The sequence below is a fragment of the Leuciscus leuciscus genome (genome assembly GCF_965113295.1).
Source record: "Leuciscus leuciscus genome assembly, chromosome: 1".
In the NCBI taxonomy this organism is placed as follows: Eukaryota; Metazoa; Chordata; class Actinopteri; order Cypriniformes; family Leuciscidae; genus Leuciscus; species Leuciscus leuciscus.
In genome coordinates, this window is record NC_138725.1 from 19754863 (window position 1) to 19778218 (window position 23356).

A 23356-nucleotide genomic window follows, 5' to 3' on the forward strand; every position below is an offset into this window, starting at 1 on the left:
GTGCAGCATATACGCAGTGTTTGTTTAAGCGGTTGATGGAAAATAAGCTATAATGCGCGTTCTAAAAATCTAAATTCAGATCTATTATTTTTCACGGTATTTTGAAGTACCGTGTATTATTTTTTCACGGTATTTTGTTTGTAAATGAGAAGTGGTTCTCAAACAGTTTGACCTGGGTAAATAAAGGTTAATAAAGGTTAATAAGTGCCCGCGATAACAATATCGTGCATATTCATTACCGCGATTTATCGCATTACCGAATACCGGCACATGTCTAGTCGAGGCTGGGTCTTCCAACCCGAAGCACACAGCCAGGATAACCAAGGAGTGGCTCTGTAAGAAGCATATCAAGGTTCTGGCGTGGCCTAGCCAGTCTCCAGACCTAAACCCAATAGAGAATCTTTGGAGGGAGCTCAAACTCCGTGTTTCTCAGCGACAGCCCAGAAACCTGACTGATCTAGAGAAGATCTGTGTGGAGGAGTGGGCCAAAATCCCTCCTGTGTGTGCAAACCTGGTGAAAAACTACAGGAAACGTTTGACCTCCGTAATTGCAAACAAAGGCTACTGTACCAAATATTAACATTGATTTTCTCAGGTGTTCAAATACTTATTTGCAGCTGTATCATACAAATAAATAGTTAAAAAATCATACATTGTGATTTCTGGATTTATTTTTTTCCGATTATGTCTCTCACAGTAGACATGCACCTACGATGACAATTTCAGACCCCTCCATGATTTCTAAGTGGGAGAACTTGCAAAATAGCAGGGTGTTCAAATACTTATTTTCCTCACTGTATATGTAATGAGTGGTTATAGTCAAGGTATTAATCAATATTTTTTCCTTCTAAATATCAAATGAGTTGAATGACTTCTGTGAGGATTTTACTTCGTTATAGAAGTTACCAGTGTGATCACTGAAATTTTATTTTCATGTATTCTTTAATGTCTGTAGTTGATATTTGAATGAAGTAACAATGTTTGCTCATTTAACTCTTCTTCAAGAACTGAAAAAAGGAAATGTTTTGTGTTTGAGAAAGGTCTTCAACATGTTAAAACACATAGGGGTCATTGAAGTCTATAGTTTAAGGGGACCCCAGCGCATTATTTTTGTTGCAATTAATTTAATTCAGTACTTGTTAAATGGTGTTTGCAGAAAAGTCTGCTAAAAAAAAAATATATATATAATATATAGATTTTAATTCAATTTGTAATTTTGTCCCAGACATTACGAGATTACGTCAGCGTCAATCACAATCAAGTTACGTACATCACGCGCAGCAACACAACGTGTCCCGCTGTTGTTTGCTAAAGCTAAAGGTGTTTGGAGGCTGCAAACAAATAAAACCTGCTTTAAAATGAAACGGTGGTTAATATCCACAACAGAAAAACCGAGAGGCGGAGAAAAGTCACATGTGCCACAGATGAGGTTGATGGTGCGAAGACTGCAGTTGCGGAGGGAACATCCGAGAGGGCAGCGGAGGTCAGTGAGGGTGAGCCGCAAGAAACAAACACAGGTAGCTTCAAGATACTGTGACATTATGACATGTTTGTTGTAAATGAAGGGCATCGTTTTAATGTGTAAACCTGACATTGATATTGCATTATATGTGTGATGCTGAGAGAAATGAGGAAGAATTATTCAGCATGACACAGAAATGCTTTACCGAGTAATTAGTGTTTCTGACACGTTGACCGTCGGATTAGCATGAGCGTGTGTGTGTGAGCCGCTCAGACCTGCGCGACTGGTTCCTGATGGCAGAACAATGAACGAGTTCAACCCAACATAGTTGCACAGTTACTTTTCGAGAGAGAACAGGTGGATATCGAGCGGCTCATGCAAAATTGTAACACTGATTTTGCACGTAGAACATTAAAATATAACTTTGTGTGCTATCGATTTGCTGTACATTTCACACGATGGGAGGGGTTGTTGAGGTGGGGTGGGGGAGGTGCGGGGTCACGGGGCATGGGGGTCGCGGACTAAAAAGTTTGGGAACCCCTGGTTTAAGGGACCATTTCTCAGTTAAAGCCTTACTTTCCATTTAGACTAAAGTGTCCTATCCTTGAGAGAAAGAACTTGTTATCTTGATGTTTTGAGACAAGACTCCTGTTTATAGTTAGAGCCTGGCCAAATCCAACCTTGGAAAAGCTGTGTGTCGGTGTGTGTGTTAGTCTTCTTGCTTACAGGTTAAGGAACCACTGGCATTATTGGAGATTGACTGAGTTGTTGTTCGAGACATGTTGGCGCCTAGCAACCCAAATCTGCGACCTGGAAGGTCATGACGTGCCTGACTTCAGTGTCCAAGTGTCAGATGCATAAGCTATGGAGATATGCTTCAGTCTATCTGTATATATGTGGAAAATTACTATTGTAATGGAAAATTTTGATTTTCATAGATTTACAGTATTGATTTTTATTGCTTTTAGTAAGACATTGAAATGACCTTTGCTGGACAGTACGTGATCTCAGCTTTAGTTGACTCAATGTGTGAGTGTGTTTTTAAACTGGATAACAGGTGGGACAGCAAGGAGGTGGCAGATCAAAGAGAGACCTCTGACCCCAAGGGATAGAGGTCGTCCAATTTAGAACTTGTGAGCTTGTAGGCATAAGCTCAGCAAAAGATGAGACCATGAGCTAGGGAATCTTCCCTTCTTTAGATAAGTCAGAAACCTTGAAAAAATTATATACAAGCTGCTCTGCCGTCCCTTTCTCTGTCGCACTTGTTTCACAGACTGAAACATGAAACTTCCTCAGTTGATTACTTACACAAGTATATAAAAAAAAAATGTATTACAAGTTTTAGAAATTTGTATGTTTAATTATGCAAATTAGGCATTATCTAATTAAATATGCACGATTTTGCATATATTTTCGGTAGATAGATCTGAACATATGATAAAGCCAGGTGTAAAATTCTTTTTTCATTTTGTTTACACACAAGATGAAAATAAAAACTCAGAGGGATTTCAGGATATATGCTTTCATTACCTAGGAAATCTAAATATACTGTCCATAGCTATAAAAAATAGATTTTCGCCATATTTTTTAAATTAAAATGTCACATAAATCAGGACAGGAATGATTTATTAACAAATCCCTCTGAAAATATCTTCAGAATACTGCTAAGTGTATACCTGGAAAGTTTGGTGTACACAGGTGCTACATAGGCTGAGAAGTTTGTACTGGAGAATGACAAAAAAACGCAAAAAAATAATTTGAGAAAACGGCAGTTAAAGATTTAAATAGCTCTAAATGAGAAATCGTCGTTAACTTTAAATCCCCCTTTGGACATTCACGATTGGTTACTGTTAGAAAGGAAATGCCCATATTTGGGTTACATAGCGCAGGGCTCCAAACTGCGACAAAAATGGTCGCATTTGCGACCAAATATATTTATTTGCGAGTGAAATTTCTGTCAAGGTCGCCATTGGCGACAATCAGGGCTCTGAACCGGTTCAAGGAACGAAAACGAAAACCGGAAACGAACGAAATTTTAACAGGAACAAAAACGAAAACTAAAACAAAATAAATTTTAATCGTTCTGAACAGAAACGTTTATTTCAAATGACTATTAACCGGTTAATAACGTTATTTTATCGTTCTCTTTAATATTTTAATTTGCCATTGACCAATCATGTATTTAGTAGTTCAGCATGTGACATTGACGCATTAAGCGTGAGTGAAATACCCGCCCGCGCAGCAGTCATCGGCAGACAATCTCTTCGGCACGATAAGATTTGTCTTAAATAACCCACAGTAGGCTACCCATCCAATGTTCAGAGGTATGTTAAAGTTAAAACATGCTTAGAAACGTGAAGATAGCTATACGAAATTTGTACAAACTTGCTATTCTGTAATTGCACTACCAGAGCGGAGTACATTCTTTCAAGTACATTCTTTCCCCACTGAGGGGAAACTTCAATGAATGCACAGGTATTGGAGGACATTCTTTTCGTACGTTAAACAAGCAGTACGGACTTTAAGCTCAAATAGTTTATGGATTTCGCATAAGTACTAGCAACTATCGCACATTTTTTCTATAGTCTTTCAGGTAGCCAAAAACAGGACAGGTCAATGTTTTCTTTATAGACTTTTAATGCTTTGTATTAAAAATAGTAGACATTTTTTACAAGTTTTACAATGTTATTGTATTAAATGATCTTATTAGCAGACTGAAAATGGTTATGTGATATAAGGATGTGTTGCGCAGTGTTTGCTTTGAAATTAGCAGTTGACGGTGCATTAAAAGAGCAATGATTGTCCAGTTTATATAATTTTTATTCATGTAATTTCTAAAACAATTCGTGTTGCAAAAAAAAAAAAAAGTACAAATAATTGTATGACTCTTCTGAAAAGAATTAGGCATAAGAGTGCCAATTTCGATTGTCTAACGGTCCAGTAAAACAGGTCAATATTTTTCCAGCTGTTTATGCTTTGTAATTAATACAGGTATTTCTGTTGTGGTTTTAACAATGTTATGAAATAAATGTTCAAGTTTAATTATCATGTGTTATCTTATTTTTGAGTGAAAATTAGTCTTATTTATACATATTTGTTTAAAGTATAGGCTAAATTAAAATAACGTTATTAACCGGTATTTTATTTAATCAAACCGGTTTCGGAACGGTAATGTTTAACGAGGAACACAAAAACGGAAACGTTAAAATATCGATTCTGCTCGGAGTGAACCGATTGAATTTTTTTTTTTCGTTTTTAAGCCCTGGCGACAATACAAATTTACTCCCTTTGATTGTAAAATTTGCATCCTACGTGCATGTTTTATAACCAGTAGCCTATCGCTTCATTTGTTTTGTTAACGTCATGAAATGAGATGCTTTGTGTGAACGTCACTGAGTGAAAGCGCCACAATATGAACGGGTAAAGCAAATGTCACCTTTCCGCACCAGAAAAAAATGTCAAAGCGAAAAATATCTGACTTCTTCAAGCAATCCTCATCTCTGTCAATCACCAGCACGGATGACACTCCTGCTAACAAAAAAGCAGGCTCCAGCAGCTGTGCCAGCACGAGCGCGCTAGAGAACGCCAGAGACACAGACACAGGGATTCATCTTTCCGCATCAGTCAATGAACACCGTGCCAAAAGACATTTCAAAACGTCCTGGATTCAGGAGTTTTCTTGGCTGAGGTATGATCACGAGACACAAAAAATGTTTTGTGACTTTTGTTCAAGAGCGGGCAAAGAAATAGCGGGGAAAACTGAGTTCATTGCAGGAACTAACCATTTCAAAAAAGAGACTGTGAGAAAACACGGGGACAGTAACAAGCATAAAAATGCACGTGATCACATAATCGCGAAGAATGCTCCACAGACTACACCGTTAGCACGTGCAGTTTCTCGTGCATGCGAGCTGCGGGACGAGAAGGAATGGAGGGAGTTAAAAATGAAATTTAACACAGCCTATATGATCGCACGGGAAGAGCTGCCGTTCAATAAATTTAGTTCACAGATATTATTAATGAGAAAAAAACGGACTTGATGTGAGCAAAACGTATGATAACGACACATCTTGTGCTGAGTTTGTAGGATGCATTGCAGATGAGCTCAAAGAACAAGCACTGACAGACACACAGACAGCTAATTACATCTCCATTATCACTGACTGTGGCACAGACGTTTCTGGGAAAGACAACGTTATTGCATACTGCAGGCACATTTCTGCAGGTGTGGCAGTGAACAGGTTTATTGGTTTAACTGAGCTTGAACACTGCCATGCACATGGAGTATTAGATCAAATAAAATGCTTGTTTAGTGATGCTAAACAAACTGATCGTGATTGGTGGCAGAAGAAGATTACTGCATTTGGAGCAGATGGGGCTGCCGTTAACATGGGTGCTCGAGGAGGAGTAGGTGCTCTCTTAAGAGAAGAAATAGGACAGCACATTCTTTCCTTCCACTGTATGCCACACAGACTGGAATTAGCCATGCTGGATGTTCAGAAGTCTGTTCCAATGATTCAAAATGTCTATGACTTGCTACAGCTAATATGGAAAACATACCATTTTAGCCCCAAAAGCAAGCGTGAGTTGAAAGCCATTGGCATGGAGTTAGGCTGTGCCATACGAACACCTTCTGCTGTGAAGACCCAGCGCTGGCTGCCTCACATTTACAGAGCCCTTTCTGTTTTTCTTGCATCTGATCAGACTACAGACCAGGGCCAATATACAGCTGTGCACTTCCACATGCAACACCTTGCTGCCTCATCCAAAAACACTGAAATAACAGGAAGAGCAAAACACATCTCACAACAAATGGAAAAGTTGCCTTTTGTGGGGTTTTGTCACTTTCTCCATGACCTGTTTGTAGAAATCTCAAAGCTGAGTCTTGTGCTTCAGAAGAACTCGCTTATTCTACCTCAGGCTAAAGCAGCTATTGATTCCTGTGTTTGTACAATCAAGGGAATGAAGGACAAACCAGTGAGAAATGGAAAGTTGGAGGAATTTCTCAGTCACACAAACTTAAATTCAGTTCCTCAGCATGAAAATGTGGTGCAGCAGGACAAAGCCCAAAGAGAAAAACAGACCAGAAGGCAGAAAAAAGCAGCCTCATCTGACTACGTGGGCATTTCCTTTCAAAACATACAGCTGAAAGGATGTGATCTCCAAGGTTTCAGCGAAGAACTAAACCACCTCATTGATGAAACTGTAGACATTACAGTTAAGGAGCTTGAAAGGAGGTTTGAAATAATGAGAGACAACACACGGCACAAAAACATTCAAGGGACAGAGATCATTCAGTGCTTCTCAATCTTTTGTCATGATTCTTGGCCAAACGACATCTACACTTTTGGGGTAAATGAAATTGACACACTGCTGAAATGGTATCAAGACATCTTGCTGAAAAATGGATGTGACATCACTGCTGTACAGGCAGAATGGAGATTGTTGAAAACCCTTGTTAAAGGACAGTTTTCAGATAAATCCTATTGCAGCTTGTGGGAAGTCCTACTAACAAAAGAGCCCTACTGCACAGATTTCCAGAATGTTTTGCATCTAGTTGAGATAATGCTTGTCCTACCAATTTTCGGCTGCTCAGTGTGAACATGGCTTTTCAGCTCAAAACAGGATAAAATCTAAAGTACGCAATTCACTCCATGTGTCAACCTTGGAAGATTTGATCAGGATCAGCACTGAAGGCCCATCACTTGAACAGTTTGATCCTGAACCATGTGTCAAACGCTGGCTTTCTGCAAAAAAGAAGAGGAGACGGCCAAACTACACTCAGTGGCCAAGTGATATGGACATAATCATGGTCAGTGGCAGTGACACTGGCTCAGATTCTGCGTAAAAAAATTAATTGGACTGTATATAGTTCATAAGTCAGAAGTGACATTCAGTTCCCAAATAAGCTTCAGTTCCCAAATAAGCTTCAGTTCCCAGAACATTCACAAGATGAAAATGCTGAAACTGTAAGAAGAGGAGAGACATGCAAACAACAGGGTGACTAAAAGTAAGTGCATTGTTATGTTGCTCTTAAAAAAATTATTTGGCGCCTGTTTTTTTCCCCTATAGGAGCCAATGGCTCCTTAATTGATTTTTTTGTTTGGAGCCCTGTAGCGTTGTGCAAGAGACTCAGAGCTTCACAATGATACCGGTCATGACAGACTTCAGTAAACAGACGTGTCGCGTTTGAATGCAAACTTCCTGGTAAATTCGGGAGAAACTTACTGCCGCAAGTAAACAAAATGTAATAAAATAAACATCTTAATGTATATTTTCAACGTTTTCTTTATGGCAGCTTGAAAGAACACATATTGAAGGAGTAAACTAGCCCAAAATCTCAAAACTGACCACTGCATAAAAAATTGATGTTTTTGCCTGCCGTGTCTCGCCTTAACCCCCTGAGGTCTACGGTATCGCCGGCGATACCAGCTCGCTTTTTTTTTTATTAGTGTAAAAGAAACTCATAAATACTCTGTTGACTTTGATTTTCCATAGGAGTTTCATACATCAATCGATTCTGTTAAATGTGTATTATTTTTGTGTATACTCACAATAAAAACAAAGTGTTGTGCTTTTTGCCAAATAAAGAAAAATAAACACGAAGCGAGTTCTGCCTTCTCTCTGCCAGTGAAGTCCATTCTGAAACGCGTCCGAAAATTAACAATAACTCAGCGAATACTCAGTCAAACAGACATACAGGCACACAGGCATGAAGCTTGAATTCTCTTCTTTTAAATGAAGTAATTTATATAAAAAGCTAATATTCTCATCTTGTGAAATCTGTATTAAAAGAGAGCGATTCCAGTCGAGCTCATCTCATCTCATTACGTTATAATCGGCCCCGCCCACGGAGAGCGCGCGCTATTCAAACGCAAATGGCTGAGGCAATCCTGTGAACGCCCCCATCAGCTCGAGAAAACACACAAGTTTATTTAGATCATTGTTTACACCGTCTTGCAGCGCTGTGAGGAATAATACTAATGGAAAATGTCCCTCAGAAGTGCGGGTATATCGAGGAGCGAGCTGAGGAATACTAGTAAGTTTTTTCCTTCTCACGTGAATTTCTTCACGTGGGTTTCTGTTTATGAATGAATAAACGGCAGAGATGCGCGCTGTTTACCACAGCTGGCAAAGACAGTTTAAATTTAAATCGCGTGTGTGAATGAATGATGATGTTTTAGCAAACTGCATTGCTATACTGAGATGAGTAAAAAATCGACTGAATGTTGAAATAAAATGTAGGCTATTTGTATAAGCAACGTATTAAACTGCAAATTAACAATATGCCCTAATATTTCATGAAAACAACGTTAGTCAGACGAAATATGAAAGACAACATTTTGTTGACTAGATTTGGGTACAGTTTTTACTGTAGAATATACTGCCACATCAAATAAGCTTTTGTTTAGCAATTTCTATATATAAAATACTATTTTTGTCAAAAATAAAGTCATCAACTAAGATGTTAGCTGTGCCAATGTTGGTTATATTCAAACTAATGAATACATAGATAAAATGTAGGCCTATAGGCCTAATCATTTTTTTTACAAAGAAAGAGTACACTTGAAATATTGTTGAAATTGTAATTATTGTTGTAATTGTAACCGTTTTAATAAAATAGCAAAACATATTTACAAGATAGATGTAAGCAAAATCTTAAATGGTCAATATAAGTCTTCTTCTAAATATATCTTTTGTCATTGCATTGTGGCTCAGTCAGTGTCACACCTGAGTGAATGGCTAATTATGCAGAGTGGGTGTATTCTAAGGTGTAAACCACTCCTCGTTCACGCCCCCTCGCATATTGGCTTTCCAAGCAAAACCTGTTTTACATCAATTTAAATCAATGTATGGTTTTATGTGAACGATAAAGCAAGACTATTTTCACATAATTTTGAAGAAAAAACTATAGGCGACGACATCCATTAGTCAAAAGTCTTATTGCCACATATTTAGTATGTGTTTTGTGGCCTTATTTCAAAAACTTTAATTTTTAGTTTTTTCGATAACCACGCATAAACATTATTCTCTCAAAAATGAAAACATGTACATACATGTGGCTCACATATTATTGTAGCCCTGTTTGTGCTATATAGAGTGAATTTACACCTTTGCCATTAATATGTTTATAAGCAACTGAAAAAAGCACAAATGTCAGAGCATGTCAGAACACCCCCAGGGCCCAAAAAAACGCTCAGACTCCAGAGGGTTAATAAGAATGTCCCCTTATTATGTCGAAATAACAAGATATTATGTCGATACTACTGCTGTGTCCACCGTCTCCACATTCTTGATCAGCGGAAACGATTTTTGCTTGTTTGGGATCTGACTAGCCAGCGTATTTGAAAAAGTTAAGCAAACTTTACTATCTTTTTGACATTTCATCGACATTTGACGTCATTTTTGACATCGAGGCTAACAGCAATCTCAAAACACAAGATTTTTGTAGAACTTCAATGGGGAATAAAGACTAACCAGACAAATAACAACATTGAACACTACACAAACAGTAGGCTAATTTTATTTTTTTAATTTAGGCAATTAATTTTCCATAGTGACACAGGAGGTGCCGGATCCAATAAAAAAGGTTCCGGATCCAACGTCGGAGGTGACGGAACATGTTCCAGCGTGTTCCGGCTCAAATTAAGCCCTGTGCTGAGTCCCAATTTGCATACTATCCGTCCTAAATAGTATGCGAAACTAGAATTAGTACGTCCCAAATCGTAGTATGTTGAAATGAGTATTCCAAAGATACCCGGATGGTCTACTATTTCCGGTTAGAATTCGAAGTGCAGATCAATGCACACTCTAATGGCTAATATTGCCCACAACCCATTGCGTGCGGGAGGGAGGAGCTTTGCGGTGATGATGGTGATGTAAACATGGCAGTCGGATGCAGCAGCGGAGATGCGCCCTCAGTTTTTAAGTGTAACAATTCAAATGTTTAACCCTAATTAAAGTTATATTTTGTCGTCTCGTAATATTAATGGGTTTATGTTGTGCCAAAAAAGTACCGTGTTTATCTTGTAGGGTCCGATGAAGATAACGTTACTGAGCGCCTCATTGCAGGCTATAAAACAATAAATAAAAAGGCTCTAGTACAGTGTCATGCAAGTGTCTTTTTGATGTATTTCTTTTGATGTTTCTGTCCGACTTATTTGTAGTAATACTGTGGCTGTACAAATGTTAACTTTATCAGTCCAAGCAAAGAAACATGGTTACTACACTTTTACTATAGTAAAAGCATGGTTCATTTTAATCAGGGTATTTTTAAGAATTATACATAAGTATAAGATTAAGTATAAAATACGTTAAACAATAGTTACACTATAAACTTTAAATATTTTAACTCAGAAAATAAGTAGCTTTCGTTACACACATTTGCACATGAACGTCAGAACCAGCCGCCTCACAAACGACCTGCGTTTGGTTGATCTACGACGACGCCCTGCTTCTCCTCAATTTGGTAAACACATTGCAAATGTATTGTGGAAAAAAGATGGGAATAGTAAATAAAATTATATTGGATATATAAGAATGAATGAAATGTTAAATGTTCTGTTAACAGTCGCGGTGTGCGTAACTAGGCAACCACGTTCTCGTTTACGTTGCATGACGTCATCGAAGTATGTCCCAGAACGTGCATACTCTTTTGCTACACACTCAAAAGTATGTTCTTTTTCATCACAAAAAAGGTACATACTTTTAGGTCATAGTATAAGTAGGCGAATTGGGACTCAGCCCTGGTCATCTGTCAGTTGCGTCTTCCTTCTCCGTGAAAACAAGTTTGAGTCTTTTCAATATAAAAGTCTTCTCTACCGACTGACTCATTTATAAGACAGTCTTTGCCGCCATCTATTGGCGAAATAATGTATGTAACTTCTGTTGCTGTTTACGGTCAGGGACAATTTTTACCAGCGGAAGGAATGCTTTTAGTGATTTTTACTTCATGAAAGTTGCATAGATGCTTGAATGTTTCTAACATGAATGTTCTTCAGCATCATGAATGAAGAATAAACACCAACCTCTTTGTTCTTCAGGATCTTCAGTGTGTTTCATTCTGCAGGGTTCTGGATCACTCATGTTCTCACTGTCCTCTTTAATAAACTCAGTCTTTGCAGATTTCAGCTCTTCCTGATGCGCTGATGCTCGTCTTCACTTGTAGCTGATGGGAATTTACAGCATTTATTGGAGAATTGCTGTGGGAGGAGCTGATCTGACAAAATAAAAAATAATATCAGTTCCTGAATTTGTTTTTATACTAAATTTTACATTTATGCATTTGGCAGACGCTTTTATCCAAAGCGACTTACATTGCATTATCCTATACATTTATACATAGGTATGTGCAAACCCCTTGGATCGAACCCACAACCTTGCGTTGTTAACGCAATGCTCTCACCACTGAGCTACAGGAAAGCTAAAAAAAACTTGACTCAAACTTGACTCAAAAAAGACTCAAATATCACATCTAAGCATTATGTCTGTCTGAAGTAAAGTAACTGATATGTATATCTTATGTTATGGCTAAACCACAACACTCTCCTGCTTTTTACATTACAATATAGACAGAAACATAGAAATGATAAAGAATATGTGGGTCAATGACGTGACACCTAAATTTTCTGTCCGTTCGCATTTTTTCTGAAAAAGATACTGTATATTTGTAGTACCTCTCCCATGTATGTACTCACTTTAACTTTTCAAAAACCTTTAGTTATTTGTCATTTTTTTAGTTATTTAAAGTGTCAAAACATCATGTGGTGCGACCGTCCGGCCATAACTTCTGTTTTGAAAACGTATTTGAAATTACTCTAAATTTAGTCAAAAAAATGTTCTGCACTATTTGGACATAATTTCCAAAATGTTTTGTAATCCTGTAAAAAAATTTAAAGCATTTGTATTTATATTTCCATCATAATATACAAACAAACTTTGTCCGATGATGTCCGTTAAATTAAATATCATGTGGTGCGACCATCAAGGAACTACCATTTTGGGGCTTTAATGCTGAAATCTAGGAAGTTACATCATATACTAATTTACCAAGGACCCATGGAAGCAGCAAGCAGATTTGTAATTCTCTCAAATTGGAAAAAAAAAATAAACCTTTGTAATGCTTGGTTTGTTGTTACTACATTTGGATGTCATGTGGCATGACCTAAAAAAATAATAATATTAAAGTTATTTCTACATATTATTTCTATTATAAATTTCATAGTGACCTTTTTTGGGAAGCTAGCTTGTTTTGTTTAGGTGGCCAATTCTGTGCCTGTAAATTTTGACTGAATTTGAAAATATCATGTGGTGCGACCAAATATCATGTGGTGCGACCACTGCAGACTGTTTTCCATGATGGATATATGTCCTAGATTGGCAGTTTTATGCTTTTATATTCAATTGACGGTTTATATACAAAAAGTACTTTAATTTAGTATCATTTGGAATAGATTTTTATGCAATTTTGGATATTTTTTATAGATTTCAGACAGTTTATGTTTACCTTTTGTACAATATGAGAAAAATGCAAAAATAAAAAATAATAAAAATAGAGCATGTAATTTCAGTTTAGTAATTATGCATTAATTAGTAATGTATTTATTATTGCTTATTTATTTTAAACTATTTTAATAAATTTTACCAGATGCCACTGCCAAGCGAAAAAATTCTGACCCTGCAGCAAGAGCGGAGCGGAGCGGTGTGAGGGAAATATTATTACAGTTTAAAATATCTGTTTTCTATGTGAATATATAGTAAACTGTAATTTATTCCTGTGATCAAAGCTGAATTTTCAGCATCGTTAATCCAGTCTTCAGTGTCACATGATCCTTCAGAAATCATTCTAATATGTAACCCTGGACCACAAAACCACATGGGTCAATTTTTTAAAAATTGATATTTATACATCATATGAAAGCTGAATAAATAAGCTTTCCATTGATGTATGATTTCTTAAGAAAGAACAATATTTGGCCGATACAACTGAAAATCTGGAATCTGAAGTTGCAAAAAAATCGAAACAGAGAAAATTACCTTTAAAGTTGTCCATTTATGTCCGCGATTGTGCTGCATTCACTCACAAACATAAATGTTTTATATATTTACGGTAGGACATTTACAAATTTTTAAACATGATCTTTAGTTAATATCCTAATGATTTTTGGAATAAAAGAAAAATCCATAATTTTGACCCATACAATGTATTGTTGGCTATTGCCACAAATATACCCGTGCGACTTGTGACTGGTTTTGTGATCTAAGGTCACATATTATGATTTGCTGCTCAAGAAACATTTCTGATTATTATCAATGTTCATATTTTTGTGGAAACTGTGATACATTTTATATGTCAGGATTATTTGATGAATAGAAATTTCAAAAGAACAGCATTTATTTGAAATAGAATCTTTCGTAACATTATAGCCTAAATATCTTTACTGTCATTTTTTATCAATTGAATGTGTCCTTGATTAATAAAAGTATTAATTAATAAAAAAATAAAAAAATATTGACCCCAAATGTTACCTGGATACAATACTTATATATATCTATAACATTATTATTTGTTACAAAGAAATTCTAAGTCAAGTTAAATGAAATGGTGCACTTGTGTTTATGTGATTAAAAAAATTAAATAAATTGAAAATGTTTGTCTTCAGGAAAATTCTGTGAAATTTGTCTAAAATCTGGTTTAAATCTATTTTATTTATTTTTTTGTATAAAATGTATTGTTCATTGATCTCTTTAAATAGATTTTTAACTTTATAAGGGCTTCGTGTCATTTGGAGCGATAAAAGCAATCACTGTATTAAATTTTAAATAAAATATTTTATTTCTGTGGCTGAAATATGAATCACTGATACAGTCTGCTTTAGTGAATGATATTTTTTAAACATTTGTATCAGTTTTATGTGATTTACAGGAAAAATAAGTCTGTTAACTAGATTTAAGAAGCCAACTTAGAAATTTTAGAACCAAAAAAATTAGATCATTATTTACAAAAACTCAAAAGAAATGCAAATATTTGGTTTCTAAACACTTTAATTACTAAGAACTTGTAAAAAGACATTTAAGCATGTTAAGGAAATTAAAGCTGCAGTTGGTAACTTTTGTAAAAATGTATTTTTTACCTATTTGTTAAAACTGTCATTATGTCCTGACAGTAGAATATGAGACAGATAATCTGTGAAAAAAATCAAGCTCCTCTGGCTCCTCCCAGTGGTCCTATTGCCATTTGCAGAAATACACCGCTCCCGGTAAAAAACAACCAATCAGAGCCAGGAGGAGTGTCTTAACAGTGTCAGTCAAGCTCGTGTACGCGCTGATCACCCCCCTGTCTCGCACAGCGCGCACCGTCGTTCAAAATCAAGATAGCCGGTGTGCCGCGCAGCTGTGCTAATGGCGGACAAACAACCAAAACTGCCAATTTCTCGAGTGGCACCAGTTCATGCAACAAAGACAGGTAAACAGAAAAAGACCGATGACGATAAACAAGCCCGTCGGAGCCCATTGACTCAGTGTCAAAACTCTAGCCGCATAACATACAGATAAAATGTCACGCAGTGTGTTAAGCAACAATTTAAACCTGCTAATTCACTGGCTTGTCATGTTGCTGAAATAATGTACTAGCAAACCTTATTTAGCATTACACATCGCTAGAATAATTACTTACATACTGTAACGTTACCATTATATTATCTTGCTAGCTATTTATAACTTATAGAAAGAGTGCAACGTTATGAAGTTACATTACATGTATTGCAAAATACGTATATGATTTGAGGACCAAGTTTGTAGTCAAAGTATGGGCAGGCCATAGTCAATGTAAAGCATATTGTTGATGTTTCGTCCCTACCAGTGAATGTGCGATAACTGTTTATCCGCAGTCATCAGTGGCCCTGTTTACTAGCCTACGCGTTCACGGCAGGCTCCGTCGTGGGGGAGGAGCTGTGGAGGGAGGGCTGTAGCGCAGCAGAGAGCGAGGGGGAGTGACCTGTTAGCTGTGCTTGTTCAAATTTTCAGGCTAAGTCAACGTTTTCTAAAAGTTCCCTACTGCAGCTTTAATTCATTTTTAAGATAAATCACGGTCGCACCACATGACAGTTTTAAAGGGTTAGTTCACCCAAAAATGAAAATTATGTTATTAATGACTCACCCTCATGTCGTTCCAAGCCCGTAAGACCTCCGTTCATCTTCGGAACACAGTTTAAGATATTTTAGATTTAGTCCGAGAGCTTTCTGCTCCTCCATTAAAGTCAATGGACGGCATACTGTCCATGTCCAGAAAGGCAATACAGACATCATCAAAGTAGTCCATGTGACATCAGTGGTTCAATCTTAAGTTTATCAAGCGACGAGAATACTTTTTGGTGCGCAAAAAGTAAACAAAAATAACGACTTTATTCCACTATTCATTTCCTTCTCTCTGGGCCTCAAGTGAGTTCACGTAGTGTTTTTGCGCTGCGTGTCTGTGTTGTACGTCACACGCATCACACATGACCAGCGTCGGCCAATAGTGAGCCTACGTGGTGACGTGCAACAAAGACGCACTGCGCTATTACACTACGTGAACTCATTCGAGGCCCAGAGAGAAGGAAATGAATAGTGGAATAAAGTCGTTATTTTTGTTTACTTTTTGCGCACTAAAAGTACTCTCATCACTTGATAAACTTAAGATTGAGCCACTGATGTCACATGGACTACTTTGATGATGTCTGTATTGCCTTTCTGGACATGGACAGTATGCCGTCCATTGACTTTAATGGAGGAACAGAAAGCTCTCGGACTAAATCTAAAATATCTTAAACTGTGTTCCGAAGATGAACGGAGGTCTTACAGGCTTGGAACAACATGAGGGTGAGTCATTAATGACATAATTTTCATTTTTGGGTGAACTAACCCTTTAAGGCTACGGACAATTCATCTAGATGAAAAAACACTAAAAATCACTTAAATTAAATTTTTTATATGAATTTATGTGTACACAAAATCCTTAATGTTCGAATAATTGCAACTGGTATTTAAAAAAAATAATAATTTTGTATTTTAAAATTGGCCTGTCGAAAATCCTTTGTCATTGACCCATAAACATCATAATGTCTTCCAAATATTAACAATGGTCAGAAAAAGAAAAAAACAGTTGAAAGTATGGACACAGAATAAACGTATATTTGTGAGCAACAAATAGTCTGTTGACACCAATGAAATGAGCTTCAAGTGTCAATTTACAGGAGATCTGAAGACATTGCATAATAAATGAGGTGAAAACCAGAACTATTGTCATGAAATAAAGAGTGTTTTCAGCAGATCTGTTAATTGATGAGCCTCAGACTATCAACACTCATTCAACAAGCCATTCAGGATCATCAGCAGATCATCTCACTTTATTCTGAGTGTTTGCTGTTAGAAACACATTATTTGAGTCAGGATACATGATAAAAGCCTGTTAAACTGCTCTATTGAAAGAAAATACAGTTGCTTCTCACCATATGACACATATATAAACAAACCAAACATAATTAACCACCTCATCTAAATAACTACAACAGCATAATGCTAATATCTAAAATATATTTTGATTTTCTAGTAATTACAATCATTGCAATAATGTTATTCAAAACTGACAATGATCCTAAAAAAAACTCATCAAATCAATTCATCGGTATAAGCTCCTCAATTCCTCTCAAAGATCTCAAACTTTAACTCTTGACATTCAGTATCAGTTCTTACTCCAAACATCGAGACAATCACACAAACGAACACAAAATCGCTCAGGGGTGCGTTTCCCGAAAGCATCGTTGGCCAACTATGGTCGCAAGTTCCGTCGTTACCAATAGAGTTCAATGGACATTGCGATCATAGTTGGATAACGATGCTTTCGGGAAACGCACTCCAGGTCTGAAAGAACTCGAACATATTCTCCTCATGCTCGCTGCTGCTGCACTAAATGTTTATTTCAGTAGGAAGACGCCAGAAAAGACGCACAAGTATCGCTGTGATCGATGAAAACAATACAGAAATTAGTCTGTCGCTTAAGTAAATCAAACTGTATAAAGTGTGTGTGATGGTTGTGTAAATATGAGAAATACCGTGAACTAACGTTACTCTCCTCACCTCAGAAGACTCTTCTTCTTCTTCTTCTACTTCTTCTTCTTTATTGGCGGCTCGAGCGCCATCTATCTGTTGTGAGTTTTGGATCAGAGTCTCATTTTACTCCTTTTTTTAATGTGATGCATGATAATGAGGAAGAAAGCACTTTTTATTTCAAAAAGTACAGAGATGACATGTTTATGATATACAACTTTGTATACAAAATGTATTAACAATGTGTTCAATGTCATAAATGAGAAAATAAGAGTCAATGGTGATTAGCTGAAAGCTGAAAAATAAAAGACAAAAAAAAAAAAACAGATAGACAGAAAGAACACGAGGGTAAGATATTTAACTATACATCAATTACATTGTACTTCTTCAAATTTTTATTTTAAATTATTAAAAAAAATAAAAATAAATTGATGTATGTTTTTATTTTGTATAAAATTTGCCAAGCAGATAAATACAATTTATAACAAAACAAATATTTCTGAGCTGAAGTCACAAGATCATCTGAAACAACAATCAAATATGAAATGTAAATATTAAACCTTTGGTATGTCTAAAATAAAAGGCAAAACAAAAGAAAGTATAAACTTTAATCTTACTGAAAATGTCCTCATACTAGGAATATCAGTGATTGAAGCAACAGATCTGTTCAATACTTGATTTGCACATGCAGCTGTAAACGCACAGACTTTATTATTTTATTTTAGTAGAAGCAACTTTTCCAGTTGAACTCCTAGCTGGTGTTTTGCTTTTAAACACAGACACATGTGTAATTGTTCAAGAACAGAACAACTCATGTCAATACAAACATGATTCTGAACCTCATAAACAAGAGATTCATCAGTTACTTTAACTTGTCAGTTATAGACATACATTTTTGGTTACACTTTACAATAACGTTTATGAGCAAACAAGTTAATAACAATGACAAAAACAATGAGCAATACATTTGTTACAGTATTTATTTATCTTTGTTAATGTTAATAAAAATACAGCTGTTCATTGTTTGTTCACAGTGCATTAACTAATGGTAACAAATACAACCTTTAATTTTAATAACGTATTAGTAAATGTTGAAATTAAAGGGATAGTTCACTTTGAAATTCATTTTTGGTATGTTTTAGCTTACCTCAAGGGCATCCAAGATGTAGGTGTCTTTTTTTCCGCGGTAGTTTCCATTTTGATATTTTTTGGTCAAACCGTTCTTGTCTGTCAGTCATATAATGCAGGTCTATGGTCACGGTCTCAAAACACAAGCACAGAGTCCAAATTAAAACAATTCCCCGTCGTCCAAATTAAACAATTCCCCATCGTAAGTACACATTGATGGCCTGAGACACGAAACGAGCGGTTTGTGTGAGAAAACGAACAGCATTTATATAGTTTTTAGCTCTTATACGCAGCCACGTCCAAGTGATCTGAGGGCGCTCGCGCATCCTGGTGTGTGACGTGTACGCAGACTGGTGCATAGATATATATACACTAGATGTCGCTTTGTCTACGGCAGTTCATTGGAACGAATGTCTTTAAGGTGACGTCTAGTGTATATATCTATGCACCAGTCTGCGTACACGTCAGATCAGATCACTCGGACATGTCTGCGTATAAGAGGTAAAAACGATATAAATACTGTTCGTTTTCTCACACAAACCGCTCGTTTCGTGTCTCAGGCCATCAATGTGTACTTACGATGGGGAATTGTTTAATTTGGACGACGGGGAATTGTTTTAATTTGGACTCTGTGCTTGTGTTTTGAGACCGTGACCATAGACCTGCATTATATGACTGACAGACAAGAACGGTTTGACCTAAAAATATCAAAATTGAAACTACCGCGGAAAAAAAGACACCTACATCTTGGATGCCCTTGAGGTAAGCTAAAACATACCAAAAATGAATTTCAAAGTGAACTATCCCTTTAATATGAACTAAAATTGATAAATCCTGTTCATTCGTATTTCATGTTAACTAAGGTAGTTAACTAATGTCAACTAATGAACCTTATTGTAAACCGGGAACCGCACTCCAATGGTTCAAGTCTTACCTCTCAGGTATGTCCTTTATAGCAGAGGTCCCCAACCCCGGTACCGGTCCGTGGGACATTTGCAGTGGTGTGCCGTCAGAGCCAGCAGGGCCTTCTCTGCTAGCCCTGTCAAAATAAAATATTTTTTTTTTTCTATAATTCAATTACTGTCTATCAGTATGTTACGATTATATTTCCAGAAAGAATATGGTTATTTTTTGTGAGTCTGAGCTGGATTTTCCATATGTCATCTAAACGCAGCTCCATGGACGAGCACTAGTAGTATAGCTAGCCTTCCGTTGAAGCTGCCATTTTCCATTTGATCATAACTTTGACTGACGTGTTTTATCAGCCAATCAAATTGTGATGCGTATGACAGAACGCCCCAGAGGCCCAGCGATGTGTCGACGGCTAGCCCGCGCTGATGTCATCGACATGGGTTGGGTAGGCAGATACAATACATGTTTGTGTACAATAACAATTTTCGGGAAAAATAACATTACGATGTCCAGAAATCAATTTCAATAGTACATTGGGTCATTTGTCATTCGAGATGTACTAATATTGTTAGTACCGAGAATTTCCACGTGACTAATCCATTGATACTTATTTCACATTTGTGTATTGCAATGGTCTGGTGGTAGAACTTTTGCCAAGCGTGTCAGAGGTTCTGGGTTCTAATCCGCAGTCGTATATTTTTTTTTTTTTTTTTTTTTTGAATACATTCATCAGTGGTTGTATATCAAGCAGGGCGTTTGTGTGCATTTTGTTTTGTAAGATTTCAACGAATAGAAAGTCTCCGTAACGGCGATCTATTGAAGCGCGCATCTGAGTAAAAACTGTGCGCGAGCCACAAGAGAACACTGTAACGTCATCCGCGCCACTGATAACAGCGGCAACGAGCACTCAGCTTTAACAACACATTTCAGCGCTAGAACACTTCTTATTAAACAAACGAAAATTAATGTCCTGCTAGTTAACCGGAGATGTTTTATTTATTTGTATTAGGTACATCCGTGCGCGAGATGTTTCAAAAATTGGTGGGGACGGGACAGCTCAGCTGTTATAATGCACAGTGGTGTGCGTGTGCGCTGAGGTTGAAGATCAACTGTCTCGTCGTTGATGTTACGCAGTAGTGCATACAGTCAGATACAGTGCATGATTGTATTTTGCATGAATCTGTGTGTGTTGTTGTGGCGGGGGCGGGGGGGCGAAGGTAGATCGTTCGGTAGATCGTTACCGAAGGCCCTGACTGAAACCCCACGGTACGCTACTGGACATTTGTTACCGGGCCGCACAGAAAGAATATATAATTTAACGTATTTTACGGACAATAAATCGCTCCGGAGTCGCATTAGTCAAAAAATGCGTCATGAAGAAGAAAAAACATAATATAGCCTAAGTCGTACTGGACTATAAGTCGCATTTATATAGAAATGTAGAAATTTATATTGAAATTTATTTCAAAAAAAAAAAAAAAAAACGTTACGGACGGGACAGTTCTCTGTTACGGACGTGAGCGCTCTGAAAGCAGCACTAAAAGACTGCTTTAAAACTTTTACAGAGACCTCGAACAGAAAGCAAAAAGCCTGTCTTTAAATTTCATTTCGTTTTGTATTAATTGTTAGACTTGTAGTCAAGACCGCCTAAACCGAGACCAAGACACTACCAAGACCAGAGGGTATCGAGACCAAGACAAGACCAAGTCGAGACCAAGACCGAGACCAAGTCGAGACCGGAGGGGAAAAAAAACAGACTAGTGTTGAAGCTAAGCTATAACTTGTATGAATTCAAGAACAGCAGCATACTAGGGTTCAGCCGCAGTTTACATTCAATACATATTAGACGGTATTACTACAACTACACAGGCAGAACAATACAGAGACAGACCATGTCATGTGTGTGACTGTGAGCTCAGTGTAAATGTTTTTGCAGACTGGGTGAGATCAACTATGTGTAGCAATTGCATGACGGCTGTTACTGCACTATTAGAGGATTGAGACTCCCTTAACTTTTGTGTACTGTTGAGGACTGACATGACTGGTACTGATGGTTCATCTGACAAAACATCAAACACCTCCAACACCATCTTGCTCCTCCAACAACTGTCTAAAGAATGAGAAATATGTAACCAATTGAAATTATACTTAATGTGTAGATGAAATCGTAACATCAAATTAAAGATACAGTTATAAACTTGGATTAGGCCTAATGTTTAGTCAACACCACAGAGATATGCAGATGATATTTAAAATACCATTTATTTAGTCTAACACCATCTTAAATACAATACTGTAATCAAACAACACACACACACACACAGATATCAAAGACACAAATTCATCTAAGCAAATGCCTGCCTATCTCTATCTCTATCTCTGCTGATTTTGGAGTCTCAGACTCCAAATGAATCCATTCTGCAACTTTTAAATACATAATTAAATTTAAAAAAAACGAAATTATAGGCTTAACTGCAGGATCCGAAAGTTGGTCGTTTTGTCGCTATGGTTACACATACAACACACACACACACGCACACCGTTGGCGGTGCGCTCAAAGTCATCTGTCAGTTGCGCAGTTACCCAAAATCTTCTGAATGAAGTTAAAACCCATCATGTCACTGATATGTGTTTTTTTTAAACCAAGTGATCAAAGTGCTCGTTGCCGCTGCGATCAGTGGCGCGGATACAGTGTTTTCTCGTGTGGCTCGCGCACACGCCGCACTGTATGCACTCGGACGCGCGCTTCAATCCGTTCCGTTGCGGATAATAATGTTGCATTATCGAACGTTGTGTCGTCGTGGATATTGTAGTATTGTATTGAACGCCAAGATACAACAGCTTCAGGTATCTGTAACTTTTAATCATAGTATTGTAGGCTATTTCTTATTCGGTTTTAAATTGTGTCTGATTTAACGTTAGGCCTACATTTTGAACATCTGGAAATATCCGAATGCATGCGTTTTTTTCCTGTTTACACTGTCATAGGACACATCCGATCTGTGTCACATGTGAGCAAAAAATCGGAATTGGGTCACATTTCACTGGAAGTGTAAACGGGGCCTTAATGGTCCAGTGGTTTCGCCAGCCGTGTCAGAGGGTCTGAGTTCGAATTCGCCCTCGTATAGGTTTTTTTCTCGTATAGTTTTTTTCTCTCATCAAAACGATTATTTTCATCAGTGGTTGTATATCAAGCAGGGACACACAAACGTTTGCATTATGTTTTGTTATTTCAACAGAACGAATAGAGAGTATCCGCAACGCAACGGATTGAAGCGCGCGTCGAGTGAAGACACGGTGTGTGCGTGAGCCACACGAGAAAACACTGTATCTGCGCCACTTTGATCACTTGATAAAATAAAAAAAAACCACATTTCAGCGCTAGTATCTTTTTAAAAAAACGAACGAAATGAATGCTCTGCCAGTTAACTGGAGATGTTTTATTTATTTGTAGAATTGGTATATTCGTGCCACGAGATGTTTTAAAAAGTGGTGGGAACATGTCCCATCCGTCCCACCCGCAAATTACGCCTATGCCTATTTCCATAGTTTATTGCTTATTATTTTTCATTAGCAAAAGTTTGTTTCATGTTGCACGAGTAGGCTACACCGAAGAAAATTCCTAGTCTGTGAAACCTTTCATTGACAATGGCAATAAAATCTATTCTGATTCATACTTGGATTCATAGCCTACTCATACTGTATATATATATAGAAAAACATCCTGTTTTTGATTTGAACATTGTCTAGAGTTTATCTTATTTTTTA

The 23356-nt window shown here is 37.1% G+C and overlaps 1 protein-coding gene across 4 annotated transcripts in view; it reads right to left on the reverse strand.

Moving 5' to 3' along the window:
• The window catches only part of LOC309498986 (uncharacterized protein), a 34907-nt gene extending 17240 nt beyond the window's left edge, over positions 1-17667 (reverse strand). For 3 of the 4 annotated variants that reach the window (XM_082169981.1, XM_082169979.1, XM_082169982.1), the window contains exons 1-2: positions 17579-17667; positions 11491-11681 (exon numbers count right to left, since the gene is read on the reverse strand). In XM_082169981.1, coding sequence (XP_082026107.1) covers positions 11491-11548 — 58 coding nt within the window. In that variant the 5' untranslated portion in view covers positions 11549-11681; positions 17579-17667. Of the gene's footprint in view, positions 1-11490; positions 13864-17578 lie in introns of those variants that run through there. The other variant, XM_082169980.1, reaches the window with a different exon arrangement.
• Positions 17668-23356: the final 5689 nt, after the last annotated feature.